Source organism: Tiliqua scincoides, chromosome 2, assembly GCF_035046505.1.
Source record: "Tiliqua scincoides isolate rTilSci1 chromosome 2, rTilSci1.hap2, whole genome shotgun sequence".
In the NCBI taxonomy this organism is placed as follows: domain Eukaryota; kingdom Metazoa; phylum Chordata; class Lepidosauria; order Squamata; family Scincidae; genus Tiliqua; species Tiliqua scincoides.
Genome location: NC_089822.1, coordinates 154,829,121 through 154,852,312, shown reverse-complemented (window position 1 = coordinate 154,852,312; position 23,192 = coordinate 154,829,121). Strand labels below are relative to the sequence as shown.

General features: G+C 44.7%; 1 protein-coding gene across 1 annotated transcript in view; it reads left to right on the top strand.

Annotated features, from left to right (window-relative positions):
• The first annotated feature begins 1,362 nt into the window (after positions 1-1,362).
• MYCBPAP (MYCBP associated protein) overlaps positions 1,363-23,192 on the top strand; it is a 30,571-nt gene continuing 8,741 nt past the window's right edge. Inside the window, exons 1-15 of the mRNA XM_066612869.1 lie at positions 1,363-1,411; positions 4,815-4,942; positions 6,447-6,603; positions 6,796-6,902; positions 7,823-8,003; positions 8,576-8,691; positions 11,292-11,439; positions 12,697-12,800; positions 13,718-13,830; positions 14,454-14,556; positions 15,397-15,586; positions 16,121-16,308; positions 19,304-19,450; positions 22,034-22,345; positions 22,907-23,028. Coding sequence (XP_066468966.1) covers positions 1,363-1,411; positions 4,815-4,942; positions 6,447-6,603; positions 6,796-6,902; positions 7,823-8,003; positions 8,576-8,691; positions 11,292-11,439; positions 12,697-12,800; positions 13,718-13,830; positions 14,454-14,556; positions 15,397-15,586; positions 16,121-16,308; positions 19,304-19,450; positions 22,034-22,345; positions 22,907-23,028 — 2,165 coding nt within the window. The remainder of the gene's footprint in view (positions 1,412-4,814; positions 4,943-6,446; positions 6,604-6,795; positions 6,903-7,822; positions 8,004-8,575; positions 8,692-11,291; positions 11,440-12,696; positions 12,801-13,717; positions 13,831-14,453; positions 14,557-15,396; positions 15,587-16,120; positions 16,309-19,303; positions 19,451-22,033; positions 22,346-22,906; positions 23,029-23,192) is intronic.

The following is a 23,192-nucleotide window of genomic DNA, read 5'->3' as shown; positions in this document are numbered from 1 at the left end:
CTCAAAATTTGTTCATACTTGTGTGTTAGATATCCATAAAAAGTTTTGGGGGGATGGGATCATAAGATAGGAGAACATACATATGATCAAGATAAATGTGACCCTGATTTGCTGTTTTGTGCAGTCATGCCCCCTCCTAATCATAGCTTATATATATATAGTATTATAAAGATAACTCACATGAATATTTTAGTTCAATCCATTTTTACAAACGTGGTCATGTTTTTCAGTTATCTCTGTCCATTCTCAAAAGTACTGCATGCAATTTCCAACTTATGCATACGTATTTGGAAGCAAGCCCTCTAGTCTACAAAGGCCTGTAGGATGACAGCCTTTTTATGCAAGTGAATCATTTGTCCAGGGGCCATTCAGCTAGCGCTTGTGGATGTGGCTGTTGTCACATACACAGGGCCTGATCGGTCTTTGCAAGAAGTGGCCCTTTTAGAGCCCAATCCTATGCAAGTCTACTCAGAAGTAAGTCTTATTATTGTCAATGGGTCTTACTCCCAGGTGAGTATGGATAGGATTGCAGCCTAAGAGCCCAAGATTCAGACTGCATGCCGACTCAGAATTCCCTACTATAAGTTCCATTATAGTCAATGGATCTTACTCCCAGGTAAGTATGGATAGGATTACAGCCTTAGAACCCAATCCTATGCATTTCTACTGAGAAGTTCCATTCTAGTCAATGGGGCTTACTCCTAGGTAAGTGTGGACAGGATTGCAGCCTCAGAGCCCAATCCTATGCATGTCTACTCAGAAGTAAGTCCTATTATAGTCAATGGGTCCTACCCCAGGTAAGTTTGGACAGGATTGCAGCCTTAGAGCCCAATTCTATTCATGTCTATTCAGAACTAAGTCCCATTCTAGTCAATGGGTCTTACTTGCAGGTAAGCGTGGATAGGATTGCAGCCTCAGAGCCCAATCCTATGCATGTCTACTCAGAAGTTAAGTCCCATTGTAGTCATTGGGTCTTACTCCCAGGCAGGTGTGGATAGAACTGCAGCCTTAGTCCATTGCAGCCCCAAAAACAAATAAACAGAAATCTTATGTGGCGCCTTGGAAAGCGACGGAGTATTCACAGCTTCCTAAGCACTGATGAGCCATTGCCATCTCCACCCCGTGCAAAGAGACGCCCACTTGCGCTGCACGAAAGCTGGTGTTGCAAGACTTGGAAGCGTCACAGGGCCCTTGGCCGCGATTGGTTGCTCCCGGCACGGTGGGAGGGCTGCCCGCCTGAGTAGCGGTTGCCGTGGAAACAGGGACGCCGTGTCTCGCGCTTCGTTTGCGGACGCACAGTGGCTCCTGCGGGATGAGAGGGCGGAGTCTGGCGCGCGGCGGGGAGCTCCCTCGCAGATCAGCATGATCAAGCCGGGGAAGAAGGAGTCTCGCAACAGCAAGACGCCCCCCGGTACGAGCCATCAATGGGCATACTCCAGGGTATGGCATCTGGAGAGTACTCTCTGGAAAGGGTTTCTCCAGGAGGAGTGGGCATGTACCACTGCGGGGGAGGGGTGCTGGACACTTGCAAGGGTTAGTTGCTCCCTAATTAAGAATCACTGTCCTTTCTTGACCCAGAACCTGCATTTTTTTTTTAGCTCCTAGTGCATGCTGGTGGACTGCACTGCTCAGTGATGGGGTAGTGGATGCACTCTGCATAAACTCAGAGTCCCTTGTTTGTGGACTTCACATTCCAGCAGCTGAGTGTGTACTGTGCTTTAATACAACCTCCAGCAGCAGCATGGTAGTAAATGTTGGGATGCAGGGGCTTTTCAGGATGACCCCCCCATAACCACTCCCCACTAAGACTGTGCAGCAAATAAATAAATAAATAATCCGCTTTATTACTTTGTGCAACTGTGACTTTGTAATCTAAATTTTTTCATTAGGTCACAGTATTTTCTACCTCTGCCATTTCTTCTGAAATTCATTATGTGTCCTTTAAAGGTGTGGTTCATTTCATCCCAAGCTCTTGCAGGGGTGTTACAATAATTTAAAACAAGTGTTTAAAAAAGCACCCAGATAAATATAAAAGCTATATCAGAATGCTAACCTCTGCATATTCACCCAGTTATAAGTCATGTTGTGTATTCAGCAGGACTCACTCCCAGGGAAATTTGCAGAGGACTGTAGTAATGTAACATGAGCTGCTTATCTGTCAGGCAGCCTTTATAAAAGAAATTGCCTCCCTAGGCGGATTTCTCAGTTTGCCTTCTACTGATCTTTATGCTTCTTTTCAGGTAGTTGGCCCATCCATGAGGCCAACTGAAGTGATTGCCTCAGGCATTAGATTGGAGGGAGGTGCTCCTCTCTGCCTGCTTACATGCACTGATCCTCCTTCCTTCAGTGGATTAGAAAAAGGAAGCAGGAAATAGGAAGAAAGAGGAAATGTGGAGGGGAGGAGAGTGCTGAACTGGAGCATTGTAGATTGGGAGGAATAGAGGCTGGTACATCAGTGCATCAGGAGGTCTTGGGCCTCTGGAGATCTTGGGCTGGCTCTGGGTAAGAACTTTAAGTTTCAAAGGTAGCAGCTGAGTGCTCCCACTGATGACATCACCACTCCTGCTGAAAGAGAACTCCATCCTCCCTCTGTGTAAAAGCATGCTATACTGTACAAATGTGCCCAGTTGTGGTGCTGAATTGGCTTGCTGACCTGTTGCCTGCAGCACAGTAGTGATAGTGTCTTATGGTGTGACAAGGCCCAGGGTCTGCAGTAGTTGGGTTCTGGATTTATGGTGCAGCAAGCCAACACTTCTACTGAAATACAGTTGCACAAGCACAACAGTGCAAACTGCACAATGTGTGTGTGTTTTTAGAAGCTCTGATAACATCACCCAATACTCATTTTGGTGTCTTAAAAGTTAGATCTATTCTTGGATAAATTTGGGGTGCTGATTCAAAAAATGGCATCAGTTTTGCCCTATCAGCTCTGGTTTTGAAGATATGGTATAGCCACCTGTTGTGTCACAGCTCCTCCCCACTCGTGCCTGCTTAAGGCTGGTTAGTTTCCCTTTGCTAACTCACCCGGGTAATAAGCACGCGTCAGAGTCAAGTCCCAGTCCAATAAATGCAGATTGCCAAATCACAGTCCAAAGTCAATATGCCAGGTCACAATCCAGGGTCAAAGTCCAGGTAAGCCAGTTAGTCAATGCAAGGTGCCAAATCAGAGTCCAGAAATGATATGCCAGGTCACAGTCCAATGTCAAATTCCGGTCTCTGGATCAGGTAGCATCTCCCTCTGGGTCAGGGTAGCCTTTGGTCCTGCTGAAGCTGCCTTTTATCCTTGGTGTCCCATTAAGTGCAAATGCAGCTCAGCTTTGAACTACCTCCTTAGCTCATTCAAAGTCCCATCAAGGTTAAATGAAGCTCAGGTGTCCAACCAGGTCTCCATTGGCCTTGATTGATTACAGCTGTGGAGCCAGCCCTGCCCTTCCCAGAGCTGTCAAACAGCTGTCAAAACATGGAATCACTGTCAACACCACAGCATCCACCTGATGATCTTCTGATCTTCCATTACACCACCTTATATGCGGATGTGCAGAAATATAATTGTATATTGTTATTTTATGAGTGTATAACTAGAGCTGTTACAACTAAACCAGTGCCATTTTTGGAATCAGCATCTCAAATATACCCAAGAATAGGTCTAACTTCCAAAGCACCAGAACAAAAAATGTCTTTGATGGGCAGTGTAATGGAAGATGGGTGGGAGAGTGGCCAGCAAGAGGACAGTGTGCAAATTCCATTTAGTCTGGTTTAATAATGTATAAGATTTACTTTGAGCAAGTACAGAAGTGCAGCATTAGTCATGGAATGTGATGTGTATCAGTTTAACCAAATTAAGGATTAAAAAAAAAACAACAACCCTGTCATGCTGGCCATATCATAGAGGAGCTTGTTGGGGTAGTTATTTTTCCCCATCAGTGGAGTCGCTAAGGTTTGCACCACCTGGTGCAGGCAGCCAGCTCATCACCCCTGTGATGGACCTCCTCCCATGCAGTGGACGGGGCAACGCTGTGGGCAGTGGGCATGGTGCTGTACCATCACACTGCCCCTGCTGGATTTTTGGCTATAACTTTTGATAGAATAGAGATATTTCAATGCAGTTTGTTCCATTGCATTCTACGTGAAATTCTGCATCCAATGTTATATGACATGATGGTATTATTGAAAAATACCAAGTTTTAAAAATTTTTTGGCAATTACTAGTGTCGCGCACCCCCCCCCCCCGTGCGCATTACCTGGTGCAGCCCACACACCCCTGGTAATGCCACCATTGTTTGACAGCCCAATCCTATCCACACTTTCCTGGGAGTAAGCCCCATTGATTCTAATGGGACTTACTTCTGGTAGACATGCATAGGATTGGGCTGTTAGTTATTGATACGAGCTAAATGGTACAAATGGAGGTCTTGATTCTGGAAAGGAATCAGTGCTGGGAAGCTGTTCTTACATGCAGATTCCCTTCCTAGATTGAGAACTGCCTGTGCAAACTAAATGGAGATGTACACCTGTGTTTTGGTGTTCATGATATCCAGTGTGGCCACAGTTTGTTCTGCAAGGTGTGGAGAAGGGTGTGCACTTTTATCCATGTTGATATTCAGTGTAGAAGGAAAGAGTGTCCAAACATTGCCTTGTGTTGCGAATGTGTTGTTGCATGTAACGATATCTGAATGGGGACCAGAATGTTTTATAAGCAGATATTTAAAACATGTGTAGGGGGAGGGAAGGAAGATAGCATATTTCAGTATAGAATTTTTGCATGCTACAACCATGTTTCTTGAAAATGAAGTTGTTTTCTGCTTCTGTTTCAGATAAGAGAAGAGCAAAAGCTTTTGAGCAGCCTTCCTCACCAGTTCAGGAAGAGCCAGAGCCTGTGAGCTATGTACTGCAGGGAGATGAAATCCAAGCTTTGGCCATTAAGTTGGAAGAGCTGGAAAAGGTGGGTATAAAAGATCACACAAGACATTGATGCAATCTTGGCACATCCCTGATTCCTTGTAGGTTATATAAGAACAGCCCCGCTGGATCAGGCCAGAGGCCCATCTTATCCAGCTTCCTGTATCTCACAGCGGCCCACTAAATGCCCCAGGGAGCACACCAGATAACAAGAGACCTCATCTTGGTGCCCTCCCTTGCATCTGGCATTCTGACATAGCCCATTTCAAAAATCAGGAGGTTGCACATACACATCATGGCTTGTAACCCGTAATGGATTTTTCCTCCAGAAACTTGTCCAATCCCCTTTTAAAGGCATCCAGGCCAGACGCCATCACCACATCCTGTGGCAAGGAGTTCCACAGACAAACCACACGTTGAGTAAAGAAATATTTTCTTTTATCTGTCCTAACTCTCCCAACACTCAATTTTAGTGGATGTCCCCTGGTTCTGGTGTTGTGTGAGAGGGTAAAGAGCATCCCTCTATCCACTCTATCTATCCCCTGCATAATTTTGTATGTCCTAATCATGTCTCCCCTCAGGCACCTCTTTTCTAGGCTGAAGAGGCCCAAACACTCTAGCCTTCCCTCATAAGGAAGGTTCCCCAGCCCAGTAATCGTTTTAGTCACTCTCTTGCATCATTTCCATTTCCACTATGTCCTTTTTATAGACTGCCCTTTTATAGACTAGCTAATGGTTATATATTTTAAAAGATGTTTATGCCACTTTTCAGTGGAAAGCAGCTAACAACACAATAAGAATGTAGCTTAAAACAACAAGCAGTTATGTAGAATTCACCAATGACACCGCAAGTACTTCAAAAGCTTTTTGAGATGTGACGACCAGAACTGGATGCAATACTCCAGGTGTGGTCTTACCATTGATTTGTACAATGGCATTATATTATTAGCAGTTTTATTCTCAATACTTTTCTAATGATCCCAAGCATTCAGATGAGCATTCAGGTTGCAGTCAGATGGAGGTATGTGCTTGTGGGTTGTCATGGCTCTTTACTCTGGAACAAAGGTCTTATTGGTGCAGATGAGAACTTTTATCCAGTGTAAATAGCAGCCATGAGGAAGTCTGATCTGGATCAGGACCATGATGGGGGTGGAAGGGTAGAGTTGAAGCCCCCACCCTTCATGCCATGAACATGATCCATGTAGTTGATGAGGAAAAGAGCAACCACAAAGCATTTTTGTGGTTTTATACATTTTTTGTAGCATCTAGTTTTACCATCAGGGGGTCCATGAAAGATTCTAAGTGGTGTGATTTGTGATTTGTGGCTGTGTGGATTTCTAGATCCCTGAATATAAGATAGCGTTTGTTTGTTTGTTTGTTTGTTTGCTTGCTGTATTCATCAACATCTTCTTCAAAGGGAAGCAGAAGGGCACAGGCAAAGCTTAATTTGACCTTGAGCTAATTCTTCAAGGTTGGTAGGAGAATGTGAAAAATGAAGGTACAACCATTCTGTAGGATTTCATTGGGTGTGTATTCTGTTTTGGTAGCTCCATACCGCACGGTTTCTTCAAGAAGAGAAACCTACTGTAACAAAGAAGTACCTCATTCGCAGATCCAGGCCCCAGGAGGTTGGAAAGAAAGCACATTTGCTGGTTGCTTATCCTGTTGCTTCAGATGACTCAAAAAAAGCACTGCATTATTCTGGTATGGTGAGCTCCCGCTTTTACCTTTCATAATTTAGTCTGGGTTGCAATACCAGGGTTGAAATACCAGAGCTTCTTCTGAGCTAGATTTCTGAAATTTCTAGAAGGTTTTTGGAATTTCTGCATGTCTTGACTTTTTCCTGTATCCTGAGTCTATGGTTCATTGGATATACTATGCTATATTTTGTCGCAGGTCTAGAAGGACCAATATTTGATAGTCATGGACAGGTCCTTCCTCACAGCATCTTAGGGACTGTCCAGGAATTTAAGCAAGAAGCCGTAGCAAGAGGACATGTTCAGGTAGGCTTAATGTGTGATTCGGTGTTATTGTACAGGCAGCATTAACAGAAGCAGGAAAGTGGACAATATCACAAGTAGCAACTTTATACCCTTGCACAGTCCAGTTCTGGGAACTTTCCATGGTCCAGAAATGATCCTCCAAATTTCTGTGGAGGAGACCTGCAGCAGTACTTCTTTTTGGCACATCTTCATGCTGTTTTTCGTCTTACGTCATGCTGTTGTCTATCTTCCTTCCGCTGTTCTCTATAGATTAGCTGTCTATAGGCATTCCTTGTTGTGGGCTGATCATAAGCACTCTTTTCAAAACATTATGCCATAATTTTCTAAATTAAATAATATTTCTAAAATAATTTTCTAAAGTTAGTGGTAGACAGAGCCATCTTTTGTATAGGGCAACTGGGGCTTCTGCCCAGGATCCCGTGCTTTCATGACCAATATATGGCCAAAATGCCCCCCACATACACATGCTGGCTGAATTGCCCTGCACCCTTCTTGGGAGGGCTCTGGGCATTTCTTCCTATTACCTGCAAGGAAGTATATGCCACTCACAAGCGCATGGGGTTAATGAGTAGTCAAATCATTAGGAATGATGATTTTGGTTTGGTCGTGGTTCATCAGTATTTTTTTACCCTTTATTTTAGGGGAAGCATAATGTAGTCTTGGAAAGGGGATGGGGAGCAGTCTGAAACACGTGAAGCATGAGGGAAAATTGGTGTTTCTTAATGAAAGACTAACTTTTGTTTAACAAAATGGAGCACTAATTAGTGACAGAACCTGGTGGTGGTGGTGGTGAGGGCTTCATAAACTGGTTATTCGGAGCTCTATCATGCAATACATAGTCAGTCCACACATAAAGACACTCTCTTGGCTGTTTTTGCTGTATCACAGACTAAAGGAACCTGATTTATGTTCTCTTTCAGATAGCAAGACTGATCCCTGATGTTCCACAGCTGGCCAATGTAGTGTCATTTTTGGGGAAGTACAGAGAGATACATGAGGAAAGAAAGAAAACAACTCAGCCCCTTTCATCCCAGCATGGGGCCCTTCAGAACTGGCTTCGCAATATGACACTCAGGAAGAAACAACACAAAAGGCTGTGTGGTGAATAAAATTGGGGCAGGACTGCTGCACTGGTGGATGTACTTTGTGAAGATGGCCAAACATATAGCATTATAGCAAGTGTGTTGTGGGTCTTTCCAAGTACACTTTTATACATTGGCGTTAGAGATGGCTGATGGCATCTAGTCCAGTGCAACCAGTGTTGGAATATAATTTGCTGGATGAAAGATTGGGGCAGGTTTGGCCAGAACTTGGAGACTTGAATGGTTTATGCTAGGTTGAGTTCCTGGGCATTATTATCATGATTATTTATATATTGCTTTGTAACAAAAAATAGTTTTCATGGTGGTTTATGGAGCTAAAGGGATTAAAAGATGGCTCCGTGTCCCTAAAGGAACCATAATCTGAAAAACAGACCAGTAAAAAGCCAAATGACCGATGCTATGCTCTGGCAAAGAGGGACACTTACTTTCTGTCCTTAATATAGGAGAACCACCACTTCAGAACTGCTTCAGCCCAGTTAGTAGGTGCATTTTTTAGACATCATGGTTTGGATTATCAAACCAAAAGGTGCACTGCTGTAACCCTGTTTTGTTTTTTTGGCTTGGTTTTAGAATGTGTTCAGAAATCAGAAAGCCAGCTGTTGATGAACTTGTCAGACAATTACAGGAGAATCCAGGAAGAACGTACTCTCATTGACCAAAGTCTTCCTGCCCTCTACTCTGGCAAGGTGATACTTGCTCTAGGCCCCATTTCACTTAGGGTTACTTTTGATGAGACTTGTGACAAATACCATATCTGCATAATTAAGACTTTTGCACACACCTGTATTACTGCCGCAGTGTTGGTCTGCTGAACTTGAAACATACAGACCATTGCTAGGAATACTTAGCAAGTATTCATTGTATTTGTTACTAAACTTGTGCCACAAAAAGTAGGTAATCACAGTGCTGTTCAGACTGCTACTGTCTTTAGAAAATTCATCTATTTGTGAATTTTACTTCCTAGAGGTATATTTACAATAGTTACAGACATTCTCTTAAGGACTTAGAGTCCAATCCTGTGGTCTGTGGCTCTGTGCCACAGACCACAGTCGCAAACATGCCATAAGGCACTTTTGCGGAGCTGGGCTGGCGCACGGCAGTCACCCGGGTTCTGCAGCTCAGCAGTCTTCTGGACCGCCGGGCTGCGGAACGGGATGCAGGGGCTTGGCCGGGGGCATGGGGGAGGCGTTCCAGGGAGGTGGGAGGCGTGTCAGGGAAGGGAAAGAGGCGGATCCGCGGAGCTGAGCTCTGCAGGATCCAGGGTGCTCGTGGAGGGCTGCGCGCTCTATACGAGCAACTTTACTTTAGCGCCGACCTTTTGGTCGGCACTAAAGAGAGTAGCCCCATTGCAGGACTGCTTCCCTTACTCGGATGTCCCCTTTTCCCGAAGAGCCTACTGTGGTAGTGTGGGAAGTGCAGGATTCGGCGGTAGCCCTCTGCAGAGCCGCTGAGCTTGGGCGCTGCGGGCAGCTCAGGATTGGGCTGTTATATAATGAAATGAATTCTGAATTATTTTTTAGTCTGAAGCTACTTAAAAGAAAAACATTATTTGATTTTAGGTATTTGGTATAAGAAGCATTATATATCAAGATATATCGTTTTTCCAGCTCAAGGTCTGAAATGGATATGGAGTTGCTCTCAGGCTGCGGTTTGCTGGGACAATATGTTGATTATTAGAAATTACTCTAACTGTGTAGCAGGGGTCTCACAGGAGACAGGATCTCATGGGAAAAGTGATCTGCTGGGAGAGGAATGTGAGTTAGAAAAAGAGTGACTTGCTGTTTTGTTACAATATCTTATGTACATATGATCCCCTTCAATGAGGTTCTCTTGGAGTGTTCATGAAGTTAAATTGTAGTGACTTCCAGTACAGTCAGTGACTAATGACTGATATTCCAGAGATCTTTGTTTGCTTAGTCTTGAGGCTCTTGAGTCTCCTGTATCCTTGTGCATAGCCAGGATATTGATCCATTAGGAAACCCACAGTAATGCCTAACTTACAGCCCTGTCCTAACCTGTATTGGCACAGCAAGGCTGAGTGACCTACGCTGAATCCAGTACCAGTCAGGAGGAACCTGGAGGTCTACTCGAAGTAAGGGGAAAAATATTTTCCCCTTATCTAGTGTAACACACCAGCCTGCCCAACAGGACTACTCAGATCTGCACCAGCTAAATTGCTGGCACATATCCAAGCAGTGCTATGTAGGGTTTTCAGGCTTGGGATGAGAGTTAGGCTATGGCAGAAGCCTGCTCTTTCATCCCCACCCACCCCCGGGCCAGGACCCACCATTTCTGTCCTCTCCCACCCCATTCCCACCTCCATTCTGCCATCCTTCCACCCCCCAGTGCCTCTGCCATTTGGTACTCACTTGTGCCAGTGGCCATCCATGGGGATGTAGCACTGGCAGGCCAGCACAGGCCTTTCCACCAGTACTGCTTTCACAAGAGTAGTTGGAAACATGCTTTATAGCACATTTGTGACACTCTAGGCCAGCTCAGTGGCCACTGCACCAGTGGAAGCCAAGAATAGGATTGTGCTGTCAGTGTCTGAAGCTGCCTTATACTTTATACCTTGCATGAGCAGCAGTTATCCAAAGTTGTGCATATATTTATTTTCCAGCCCTATTGTCCGTGATGAATTTTGTTGCTTTTTAACTTAGAAAATTGTCATTTTATGAAACACAGCAATCAACATTTTGCACTCATTTCAAGTGCAGTGAGAGACAGAAAGAGAAGAAACCAGAGGCGATTCAGGGAGAGAGTCATCATTTTTGCATAGTACAATGAGAACATGTCAGTAGGAGCTGTTTGCGTCCTGTATAGGTGTAACATAAATCTCAGCAAAATAAATTAACCTGAGAGCCTTTTAATTGGAGTTGCCAAGGACTGAGCCTGCGATTCTCTGCGTGCAAAGCCTGTGGTCTGATACCAAGCTGTATTAAAGAGCAATTGATTCAATTTTAAGAGATTACCAATGTAGGCTTTTGACATTAAAATCAGGTTACATTTTAAACCAGGTTATTAATTTTTTTTAAAGCAGCACTTACTATAATTGGTTTTTTAAAACAATGGAAAAATTAAACAACCCTCTGATTTAGATTAACAAAATGTGCTCTTTATTTTTTAAGAAACGTGTTTCGATGCATCGTGATAGGGAAACCATTCAGGAGGGGAAGCTTAACTGAGCTTTTAAAAAAAATTTTTAAAGAGTTTTTCTTCTCACTCCATGTTTTCTTTGTGTTTCTTGTGTTTATTTCATAATTGTTACGCTGTGTCACAAATCTAGGGTAATGCAGGCAATGAATTCTGGCTCGAGCCTGTGCACATTGGAGAGGAACTCACTGGTCTGACGGTGACACCGGGGATGACGGAGCGCGGCTATCCAGAAGAAATAATTCGTGTTGGGAAACCTCGCAGCATCTGCCTGGAGATGGGTGAGGCATCACAAGCATGAGACACTCCATAAGTGGGTATGAGGTAGAAGAAAGGAAAGCATTTCCTCTTGGGTGTACATTGCTGCAAAGGTGACACATTGCTGCAAAGATGCTTGTACAATCAGGGCCCATGTGGGTGGTGTCGAGCAGTGACAACCCATAACCTTTTACTCTTTGTAGTAGAGCACCAGATTATCCCCCCCCATTTGTCCTCATTCTCCTTTTTCTTTTTAAATCCTCACTCCCAATTCCTTCTTTCTTTCAAACCACTCCCTGGTTCTAATAGAAAAGGGAAGGAGAGGGAGAGACATGGAACCACTTCCACTTGCTTTCCTCTTCAGGCCACCCATGGCAAGGCTGAGAGGTGGGCTGTCATGCTCCCTCCAAGAACTATCCCATGTTCTGTTACCTGAAGTGTCTTGTTCTGCCCTGCTTCAAGGCAGGAGAGGGTTTTTATGGCAAGGCGTCAGAGTACAGCATTGCTCGTTTTGGGGCACTCAGAGGACTAATGTGATTGTTGAATTGTAACATGTAGGGTAGACCAACTATGTACATTAAGTTAGACTCTTCTATATCCAGTGTAACCAGGCATACAAAATAGCATGCTACAAACATAGAACAAAATGTTCCAAGGAGGATTATGTCAAAGGTGCCTCCAGAACAAATAAATATTCAGTCAGAAGTCGTACCAAATGACTTAAACAAGTTCCTCCTGTATGTTTAAGGGGAAGACAAATCACAAGCCACCCAGGGTCATCAACCAGTTTGACCTGGGAGCAAAGTGTGGGAAAGATCTGTCAGTTACACCCTGAGCCAGAATGCAAAGTCTGACCACTGTGTCTTTTCACAGAAGAAAATTACCAAAGCTTTTTACTAGGTACCACCGTATCTGAATTCTCATCTCCGTTTCTGGTAATCTTAAATTCTTCAGAGCAATCGGAGAGGTTGGGGAAAAATCCTGAAATGTTGAGACAATTTTTTTTTCAAAATCTTAGGCTGCAATCCTAACCACGCTTTCCTGAGAGTAAGCCCCATTGAACAAAATAGGACTTACTTCTGAGTAGAACTGGTTAGGCTTGTACCCTAAGTTGCTTAGTGGCTGGGACTACTGTTAAGATGGACTTAGATAAGTAGAACTCTACTAGAGCTAACAGGGTTACACAATTGCCATTGTGGAGCATCAAAACTTAGCAGGTGAGTAAAGTTCCTAGACCTGTTGGTTTGTAAATATGTGGCCACATTGGGTCATTTCTACAGGCACCAAAGCTACAAAATATCGCCCTTGGGAGAAGAGTCTATTCCTGAAGCAGCGACGGAAGGAGTTAAAAGAGATCTTGGAACAGCTGGATTTTTATCATCCGGTATGGGGCTATTCTCTCCAAGTCTGCTTACGTGAAGCAAAAACATAACTCTTAGGGTGAAACTAGACACTTCATGGAATGCATAATGTGCTCTTTTTTTGTTTTTTTTGTAAATCACATACACAGGGCCCAAAACTGAGTGAATGCGTGGTTGGGGTAGGGAGATTTTAGGACTGCTACAGTTCCAATCCTAATTATGCCCCCTGCACAATGCAGTGGTGTACCTAGTGGGGGGTCCAGAGGGTCACTTGACCCCGGGCGGCACATCTGGGGGGGGCATTGGCACCTTCTTGCCATGATCCCATGGTCCCATCCACTACCTCCCTTCCTGAGGCCTTCGGAGCGCTGGAGAGGCTATGCGTGTCCTCCCCAACCCTCTGAAGGCCTTGTAAGGCCCTTGGAGGGCCAAAAAGCATCACTTTTGGTTTCATAGTTCCCCAGCAGTCAGAAGGCCTTCTAAGGGTGAAATAATAACTTCAGTTTTTCCTGTGAAACCGGAAGCGATGTTTTTCAGCCCTCCAGGGGCCTTACAAGGCCTTTGGAGGGTTGGGGAGGCTGTGTGCAGCCTCTCTAGCCCTCCAAAGGCCTCCAGAAGGGAGGCAGCAGGTGGGACCGGTGGAGGGGGACAGCAGCCCAGCCACGGGGGGGGTGGGGTGGGGTGGGGGGTGGCCGTGGCCCCAGGCAGCAACAAGGCCAGGATTGCCACTGGCACAATACTTAATTGAAGCAAAGCTTCCATTGAAATCCAGTGGAATCTTTTTCTCCAGTTAACATAGCATAATGTCTAGTTTGACCCTTATAGTTTTCATTCTGCCTCAGATAAGACTAAATTGTAAATTCCATGAAGCCATTTTGACTTTCTTTGTGACAAGATAAGAAAAAGAAACAGTACTATTTCTTTTTTCCTTTGAGTAAAGGACCTGGATGGCCTGGAAGTCATAAGTAAAAACCAGCCTTTCGTCAGTGTTTCAACACAGAATTTTACACCCTGTGATGAAGATAAGGAATCTCTTGAACAAGAAGAAAGCAAGTAAGCAATGTGGCAGCATCTGATTCTGGACCAAGCAAGATTATGAGGGAAACTTGCAATTTCCGACTACGTTTCCCTTCTAATGCTGAGGCGGGGCAGGGTGGATAGAGATTTACATGTAAAACTGGTGAATGGAAGGGGATGCATAATTGCCCCCTCTCTAATTATCCTTTGCAATTTCCATCAATGCCACATCTATAATTATGGAAATGAACCCAGCTGGGGGGAAAATAGTCTGGTGAAGAAGATTTGCTGGGAGCAGTCAGTGCGACACAGGAACAGTTTATTGTCCCTTCCACATGCCAGAAGATCACCCCCTTTTCTATAATCTTGTAAAATGTGAGGTTAGGACCTTGTATTTGCTGAGGCAGCATCTTGAAGCTATGAACTTCTAGTCCTCTGTGAACATTCCTTTCTGTCTTTCCGATTCTTATTCACCTATACCAGTAACCGACATGCAATGATCCTTTCCCAAGAGAACTTTCACTTTTATTGAATGTTCAGTGGGTTAGGTCTTGAGACACAAAATTGTCAGAAACAAACATGGGCTAATGCCTGTCAATTCCCTCTAAGCCTGATGATAATCCTACTTAAATAGTCCTTATTTTTGCTTTGTTTGCTAGGAGCCCATTAGAAGACTATCCAGACGTATTTTTGGAACCAGTGTTAGGTCCATCTATGAGGTTTTGTGGAGAACCAGCTCGCTGGCTTGATACTTCTCATGAAGTAAGCTGAGTTTTTGAAAGTGAACTGTACCTTTGCAGTGTGGCCATATAGTATTGTCTAATGAGATGACAAACCATGTCTTCTTGGCAGCAGGAACAGGCGAGTTGCTTCTTTGTACATTGGAGAGCTTCAGAAACAAAGGTTCCAGTACTCTGATATCTTTTAAAGTTCTGGGTTTAGTGACCCAACCCTACTTAGCCATTATGCTGGTGGAACTCGTGTTCAGCCAGCAAAACGTGCATTATGGCAGTCACAAAGGCGACTATGCCAGCACACACAGCCTGGCCACTGCCGCAAGTGGTGAGCAGCAAGGTACATGCTCCAGTGGACGAGGGACACCCGCTGGAGCAGGTAAGGCCGTGCAGGAAGTGGAACAGGGCAGAGGGAGGGTAGGGTTGGGCAAAATGGGAAGCAGAAGGGATGGGGAGGAGGATGGATTGGGCTCTGGAGGGGGGGGCGGGTTCAGTGGCAGCTGTGCCCCCTGAAGCTTAACCCTTTAATATTCCTTGGCCTAGTCTGCCTGCATGGATCAACTCGAACTTGAGCTAGCTATAGAACTGACACAGATCTGAGTGGACCCATGACTGTACCTTGGGCTTACTCCAGGGCAAGGGAACAAATGTTCTCTTACCTTAAGGAGGCCTCCAGAGGCTGAAACTCCTCTGTGGGATACAGCAGTAGCTGTACTGGCACTGTTGCATTGCCACATGGGGAGTTATGGAGGATGGCTGTTAGTTTGACAAAAGAGGCGTAATGAAAGCAAGCACTGACTTTTGGCCCTGGTCACAACAAAGCTAAATTTTGCCATTTGATTTTTTTTATCTGTGTTCACTGCTGTAGGGTGAAGTTGGCATTACCACCCGTATCACCTTCGAAATCTTGGTAGGTGAGAAAGCTGAGTCCCATCTCACCATCAGCAATGATGGCACAGCTGCTATCTGGTACGACTGGCGAAGGCGACCTCAGCATTTTACCTTTGAGGAAAGAAAGAAGAGAAGGTTTCCAAATTTTTACTTTAACACCAAATCAGGTGGGTGATACTTTTTTGATTTTTTTAAGGTTAATTTTGATGGCCTCCTATAAACAACAAATATACAAAGGAAAGAGGATCTCCTTGGGGTCATATTTGAAGAAAGCATTTCCCAGATTATGTGCAAACTTGGTCATTGTGCCCTACCGGATATGCCAGATATGTTAGTTCTCCTGAAAAAAAACTTTGTGGGAGTTTCCCCCCCCCCCCACAGAATTGGGGGGAGAAGGAATTGGTTCTTTCAAGTCACATATCACAGTTCTGTTGTCCAGACAAAAGAGTGCTCTGGTCACATTTCAAAAAGTTATCAATCTTATTATATGTTTTGACCAAATGGTTCTCATCAAATGTCTCAAGTCAGCTGGATGTGTCTTTCAAAAGTCAGGCTTATACAGTCTGCTAAAAAGATGCTGCTGAAATGTGTGTAATGCCTCACAATGCAGAGGCTATAAATTAAAGTTAGTAAATACAACCATAAAGTTGGGGAGCCTGCAAGACTTTATTTCTTGACATGTTCCTTCTTGCTCTTCCTAGGAATTATCCTGCCTGGAGAAACCAAGAAGTTTTCCTTCATCTTCAAAGCAATGAATGCGGGAATCTTCAGTGAATCCTGGGAATTCGGTACTCAGCCAGTGTTGTTAGGAGGGGCTGTGTTGCAGGTGACCCTGTGGGGAGTTGCTGTGTACGAAGACATATCTGCTGGGCTCAGAGAGGAACTTCAGGTAACTTCAGGGGGAAGGGGCTCTGACTTTGATGCTCAGTGCAACATTAAGAGGTGACATACAACCAAGGATGTTTCTGTAGCTGTGCAATTTTAATCATCCCCTACAAATGTCCCAGTTTTACAGCAACAAACATTTTGCTGCTCATGAAAACATTCTCCCTATCATGTTCATCGTATTAACAGAATAGGGCCACTGGATGTTTCTGTAGAGATATTCAGGAGTCTGGACTTGACCCTTGTACTGTGCATACAATCAGATAGATAGATGCTGCATCCATGCTTTCATGAAGGGGTAAAGAAGTAAGATTGGCTTATCTTCAACTTTTTCTGTGCTGTACTTACCATGAGATCGGAAGAACAGTGTTAGATATGTTGACCTGTGGGAAAGCTTCCTGTGGGGATCATGGAGGAAACACAGAGAAAGAGGACTTGACAACAGCACCGGCCACACTTGTTCTCTGGCTTGAGATGTACACTTGGTGTTTGTGAGGGAGAGTGGCCACCAGAGTGTAGTTGCAGCTATGCCCTTTTGGGGTCAAGGCCATGGTGACTTGGAATATTGCCTTTCCCACTCCTGGAGGGGGTTACAGTGGAGGTCTACACTATTCAGCTCCCTGTGTCAATGGTGCAGTTCTGAAAAACAGAAAGGATTCACAGGACTGTTGGGCCAGCAGTACCAATGGTTGGAGTCCTTGGCATTCACAAAATGGGAACAGATATTCCTACTCTTAGCTGTTGCAAAGGGTGGTTATGCAACACAGTTGACAGCAGAGACATAGGGCGCAATCCTAACCAATTTTCCAGCACCAAGATAAGAGCAATGCAACTCCCAGGTAAGGGAACAAACATTGCTTTATCTTGAGGAGGTCTCCGTGACTGCCCCCCAACTGCAGGATGCAGCACATGCCCCATTGGCACAGCTATGCCAGTGCTGGAAAGTTGGTTAGGATTGCGCCCATAGGTGATAATCCTGAAGGGTCAGAAGGGGGCGGGAAACATGAGAGGGAGATGCAGGACCAATGTGTTATTTCCATTTGCTTATACTGTTTGCTTACCTGTGTGAAGTGTGTCTGCACTTGCCTCCCCTGTTGGGATGGTGAAGTAGAGGTTCCAGTTGGTTGTGTGTGGAGTCCTCCTGGGGCAGAGCAAAAGCCCATGCAAAAGCCCTGCAATAAAAATTCTTATTAAGAGTTAACCAAATATCTTGCCATACATGTTGTGATGGATAAGAAGTTGCTTGTGCAAAGTGCTTCCTTTGTGTGCCAAGTGTCTTCTCACTATGGTTCCCATCATCAAGTGAGTTCACTTCTCCTGAGGGACCAGAGAAATATAGCTCCATGCCACACTTCTGATCTTCTGAGCTATAGCCTTCCTGGCAGGGGCTTATATAAGGGGGCTGGTGTGCTGTGATTGGCTGCCAAATGTAGTCGGTGTCCTATGCTCCGTTGTAAGAAAGTGGGTGGGTTCAATCTTTTGCTGTTTTCCCCTTCCCTGCTACTCCCTGTGGGGTGACTCTTGCCTACACCAGCTCTGTTTTTGGTGTAGCATTTTTCCAGTGTTTGGATGTGTGTCTGCCATCTGAAGGTGTGCATCAACTCCCCCTTGTCCCTCCCACGTCACACCCCAATGTCCTTCCCATTTGACCTGTCTGCCAGTGGAGTTGCTCTAGTGTCCACGTGACATCTGAGCTCAGTGATGTTTTTTTCTTGCATTGCCCTGGCACCCATGAAGCTTCTCTTGGCAAGTGGACTTCTACACCTGCAGGGCTGTCATTGCAGTGGCATATCTCAAGGATTGGATTGGGCTATTAGGACCATATATTGTCCCAGGCATTTTATGGGGCGGGGGGGGGGGAGGAGCAGGTACACTTCTCCCTTATTCTTCTGCTGTTCCTCATCATGTGAAAAAGAGAACAAATGAATCAAGGCAAGCCGTGTTTGTTTGGCTATGGGATATCCCAGATTTTGGGAGAGAACCCCACCTCCCTCATTGCTTTCTAGTACAATTATTTTAGCAAATCTCAAAAGCCCATTGGGTTGCTTTGGTGAATGCTTCTGCAGCTATTGATATCTGTACCGTGAGGGTTTTTTTTTTTCTTCAAGAAGGGGAGATAATATAATATTGCAGTATATCATGTCTGCCTAAGGTTACAATCCTATAAACACCTACATGGGAGTAAGCCCCACTGAATTCAATGGGAAATTACTTCTAAATAGACATGCATAGGATTGCAGTGTAAACAAAGTAATTCTGATTTCAGTGTTCTATTTTTTTGGCCCAATCCTACCTACTTCAGCCAGTGTTATAGTGCTGCTGGCGCTGACTGCCAAAAAGCAGTCAGCGCCAGTCATAAAAGGCATGCTGGCAGTGATCAGGAGCTACCCACCAATCCAGGTAAGATAGTGGGGGGTGGGGAGAAGGTGGAACAGGGCAAGGGAAGGCGGAATGGAGTAGCTACATGGGTGGTGGATGGGTGGATTGGGTCTAGGTAGGGACTGGGTTTGACAGCAGCTGTGGCCACAGAATCCTAAAGCCTTTCCCAGACCCGATCCGACTGCACAGGTCCATGTGGACTTGCACAAACTATTTAGCTAGCATGGTTCTGAGTAGATCCCCCTTCCCTGCTCTCTGAAGGCTTACCCATGGGTAAGGAAGCAGTTATTGCCTTACCCAGAGAAGATCTCCGCAACCACCACCCCTGCAGGATGCAATGCTTCTGCATCAGTGGTGGGGGAGGGGAGAATAGAATTGGGCTCTTTGTCTATATATGTTCTCTGTTTGTTCAATCACTTATTTGGATAATATTACTGTTTAGTGTTTGTCAAGTCAAGGATCCAGAATCTGCTCATTTGTCATACTGTTTGTTTGTTTGTTTGTTTCATTGAATATATATGTGTGAGTATGTGTGTATCTTTGTAGGTGTTCTGGATTTGGGGATGATTTTTAAGTGAAATGTAAACTGAATCTCACATGTGGTTTCCCTGGAATTTTAGAAAGAGCTAGATGACCAGGAAGTTGCTGTCATAGTGGAAGAAAATCTGAAGAACCTGCTTGATCGAATTCGTACACCACGACGACTACCGTCTCCTCTTGATGAGTACATCACAGAGGAGGAAATCTTCCACAGGAGGAATCCAGAGGTGGGGCTTCCTCCTGGGAGTGAAAAAGACCCTGCTGAGCTGAGATGGCAGGAACCAGGACTAGGGGCTATGGGAACGTTCTCAGAAACCACCAGGTTTACAGTCTGGCCATCTGACCACTGGCAGCCTTCTTTATTGTTATCTGATGCTTCATGCATTTCAAAGCCAGGATAGTGTAGTGGTTGTGTTGTTGAATTTAGACCTGGAAGATCCAGGTTCAAATCCCTGCTTAGCCAGGAAGGTTCCTGGGTGACTTTGGGCCAGTCACTATCTCTCAGCCTCATCTACCTCAAAGGTTTGTTGTGAGGACTAAAGAAGAGAAGGAACTATCTGCACTGCCCTGAGATCCTTGGAGGAAGGGTGGTATAAAAATGTGATATCAGTAAAAGAGTTTCTGCATCTCCAACCCAGTATTTCGGAAAGTGAAAGCTGGAAGACAAGAAAGTCAGAAAATGTCATTTGACTGTGCCTGGGAAAGTTCCATGGTACACTGTGATGTCCAGTCCTGGCTATGTGCAGTTATTTCTCAAAGCAATTATTTTTTAATAATAGTTGCCTCATTTTCTATTTTACACAGTGTTTGAGGACATATTTAATTATTTTAGAAGATTTATATTCTGTTTTTCCACAATACAACCAAAGCAACATACTATTAAAAGAATAAGACCAAATCAATAGTAGTAAAACAAACACTGTAACAAAATAAAAAACAAAAACGTGCACCAGTAGAAGCAGGAAGCACAGAGGCCGTACTGAGCAGGGAGGACTGTTCCACAATTGGAAAGTCATGACCGAAAATAACCTGCCGTGGGTCCCTGTCGGTTGCACCTTTCTAGCTGCCTGGACATAAAGCAGGACTCCAACTAAAGATCTCAAAATGTGGAAAGGTTCATCTGGGTGGTCCCAGAGATGCTGTGGGTGTAAACCGTATCAGACATTTAAGGCCATATCAGCCCTTTGAATGGGGCCCATAAGTAGAAGGAACCAGGTCAAGAGAAGGGGAATTGCATGATCCTGCATGCAGTCTCTAGCATTTTGAGCCAGCTGCAGATTCGAAATGCTTTACAGGAACCTTGGCCTATGAAAGGCCATGCAACAATAAGTGGGGACATCTTCAGTGTACCACGAGACACTTTTGGGCTGTTTCTGCTGCAACTGGAGGGATTCCTTAGCAAGACATATACAAGGTATATCCGTACCTTTTCAAACCAGTAACATTACTTGAGCATCCAGGCACATGAGGTTATTATCAATTATGCAGAAATGATATAGACTAGAGCACTTAAACCAGAAACAATATTTTTATTGGTAAACGCACAAAGATAAAAGGATCACAATACTGGCAACTGCAAGATAAATATAAATCAATAGTTATAAATCAAAATATTGATAAATTAAATATAACTATTGCGCTCAATTTGACTTAGTCCCTAGTATGTATGTTTAGGATTGCACTGTACAAATTACGGTCTCTTAAAATTGCATTGTAACAATGACAGAGAACATTTTGCCCTGATACATTGTGAGTCCATTGTGAGTCTATTGGAAAAATCCTTCCTCTCTCAAAAGAAGTTTTAGAGGCAGACTTGACTTTGGGGTTCTTGGTCAAAGAAATTTGGGGAATGGGGCTTAAAGTCATTGGCAAATTGGGGCAAGCCATTTGAGAAGTTGGTTCGGAAGCTGGGCCTTCCTAATTTATTGTTAAATGTTAAAGGCAGATGTGGCATGGGAGTAAAAACTGTCCTGGCAACAGTGGCTCTTTCCTGGAAGGCGTCTAATCCAGCACGGTCTCATGATAAAATTTATTTATATTGACAAGCTAGACCCCAAAGCAGCACCCCAAATTTCCACCCCTTCTTTTTTTTAATTCACACATATCAATGTGCGTGCACCCCAGCCTATCTCCACTGCCACCACTCTGTCCACTTGGCCTGTTTTGAAGAGAAGGTGAGGTCGGTAAGGAGGGGGCAACAGCAAAGAGATCCCAGAGTACCCTGTCCCCCTTGTCACCTCTGCCATGCTGCTGCCTCTCCTGCCTGGAAGGAGGACGTCTTCTGCTCCCAGCATGCTCTGCCTGGTCTGTTTGAAGAAGCGGTTAGGCACAGAAGGAGGTAGTGGCAATGAAGCCACCCTGTTTCAATCACTCCCCTGGAAGAAGCGCAGTCAGAACAGGATCATAGCAGCATCATGCTGTGATTGCTTGCTCATGGCAGTGGGGCTGGAGGAAGAAATGAGTCATCACTGTTCTAGTCCTCATTCATTCCCAGTGAGAAGGATCAAAGTGCAGGATGGAGCAACTGGATGCATGGCAGGCCTGGGGAGATGGCAGACAGGTGCAGAATGCAAGGTACCCCTGGCAGTCCACTGCCTGCCCCAGCCTGCCATTCAAAGCAGCTGCTTCAGTAGGCCTCATGGGTGGGCCAGCACTATATATATCTGGAGCATCAGGATATATAAAAAATCCAGCCTCCATCATAGAGAGCATTATTATTTTATGAATCTATCTGAATCTGTTCAAACATGTTTATTTCTCGAGTGTCCCTATGTATGAAATTCTTGTTTTGTTGCCTCTTCTCATTGCAGTTACATTACCAGCACCAGGTGGTACAGGGGCTCCATGATCTGTGGAACAAACTTGTGAATCCGCCTCCAACTTTGTATGTATTCGAGGGACGGTTGAAGAGTCTTAGTGCAGAAGAATCCTCCGCTCCAAAGAGTGCTGCAGAGTCACCACATAAGGGTCTTGTGGAGGCCGCAGAGAGCCGTAAGAGCAGCTCTTCAGCAGGAAAGAAGTCCCTGGTGGGGGAAACGTTGGGCCCCTTGAATGAAACTGGGGCAGAACTGGAGGACATGAACCGGGTGGAGTGGAATCTTTCCATTGCAGACTTTAAGCAGGTGCTTGTGTGCCCAGTGTTTCTTATTTCTCCCAACCTTAGACTCTTCCTTGCACAACCCATCCTCTTATCTGTGTATCTGAAAGCTGCTATATCTGACAACAGTGGGATGAGAAGACCATGACCTAAAAGCAAGGCTTTCCTGAGAGTAAGCCCCATTGAATACAGTGGGGCTAATTTTTGAGTAGATATGCCTAGGATTGCTCTGCAAGGCACTCAAAATCATGCACACAAACACTCATAGGTTGTTTTCATGCATAACTGTGGAAGAGGAGCATGTCTTTTCATTGTCAGTGGTGGATTATTTGCAAAGTGCTTCCAGAATTGTTTTTCCATCACATCCATATTGGGAACTCAGAACCTTTAAACATTATGTTTACACCCATCACCTTTAAGACATGAGTGTGGAGATCTGTGTGGGTTCAGTAGGAGAGATTAAACTCATGTTTAATACATGCAAATCTCATGTATATCTCCCCAAGGGTAAGGGAAGTGGGAAGATAGGAGGAAGAAATGTGTGAAAGGCTGAAGCCTGTTCTCAGTTTGATTTCTGTCCCAATAGACTGTGCTGGAAATTCCTGTGGAAGAAGACCGAGAAGCTGCCCTGGCCCAACTCAATAAAGCTGTACTGGAACTTTCTACTGTAGAATTACCACCACAGACAGACATCCTGTATCAGATATGGTATGTTAATATGGTGTTGCAACAATCTTTTCCTAGAAACACACTGACCTAATTAATTACCCTGGTAAACTGTGGCAGCAAACAACCTTTCTCTAGTTTTGCTTTCAAGATGAGAGAGGAAGCAGAGGTCTCCAACAATGGACTAATCTGCCTATGTATGAGAG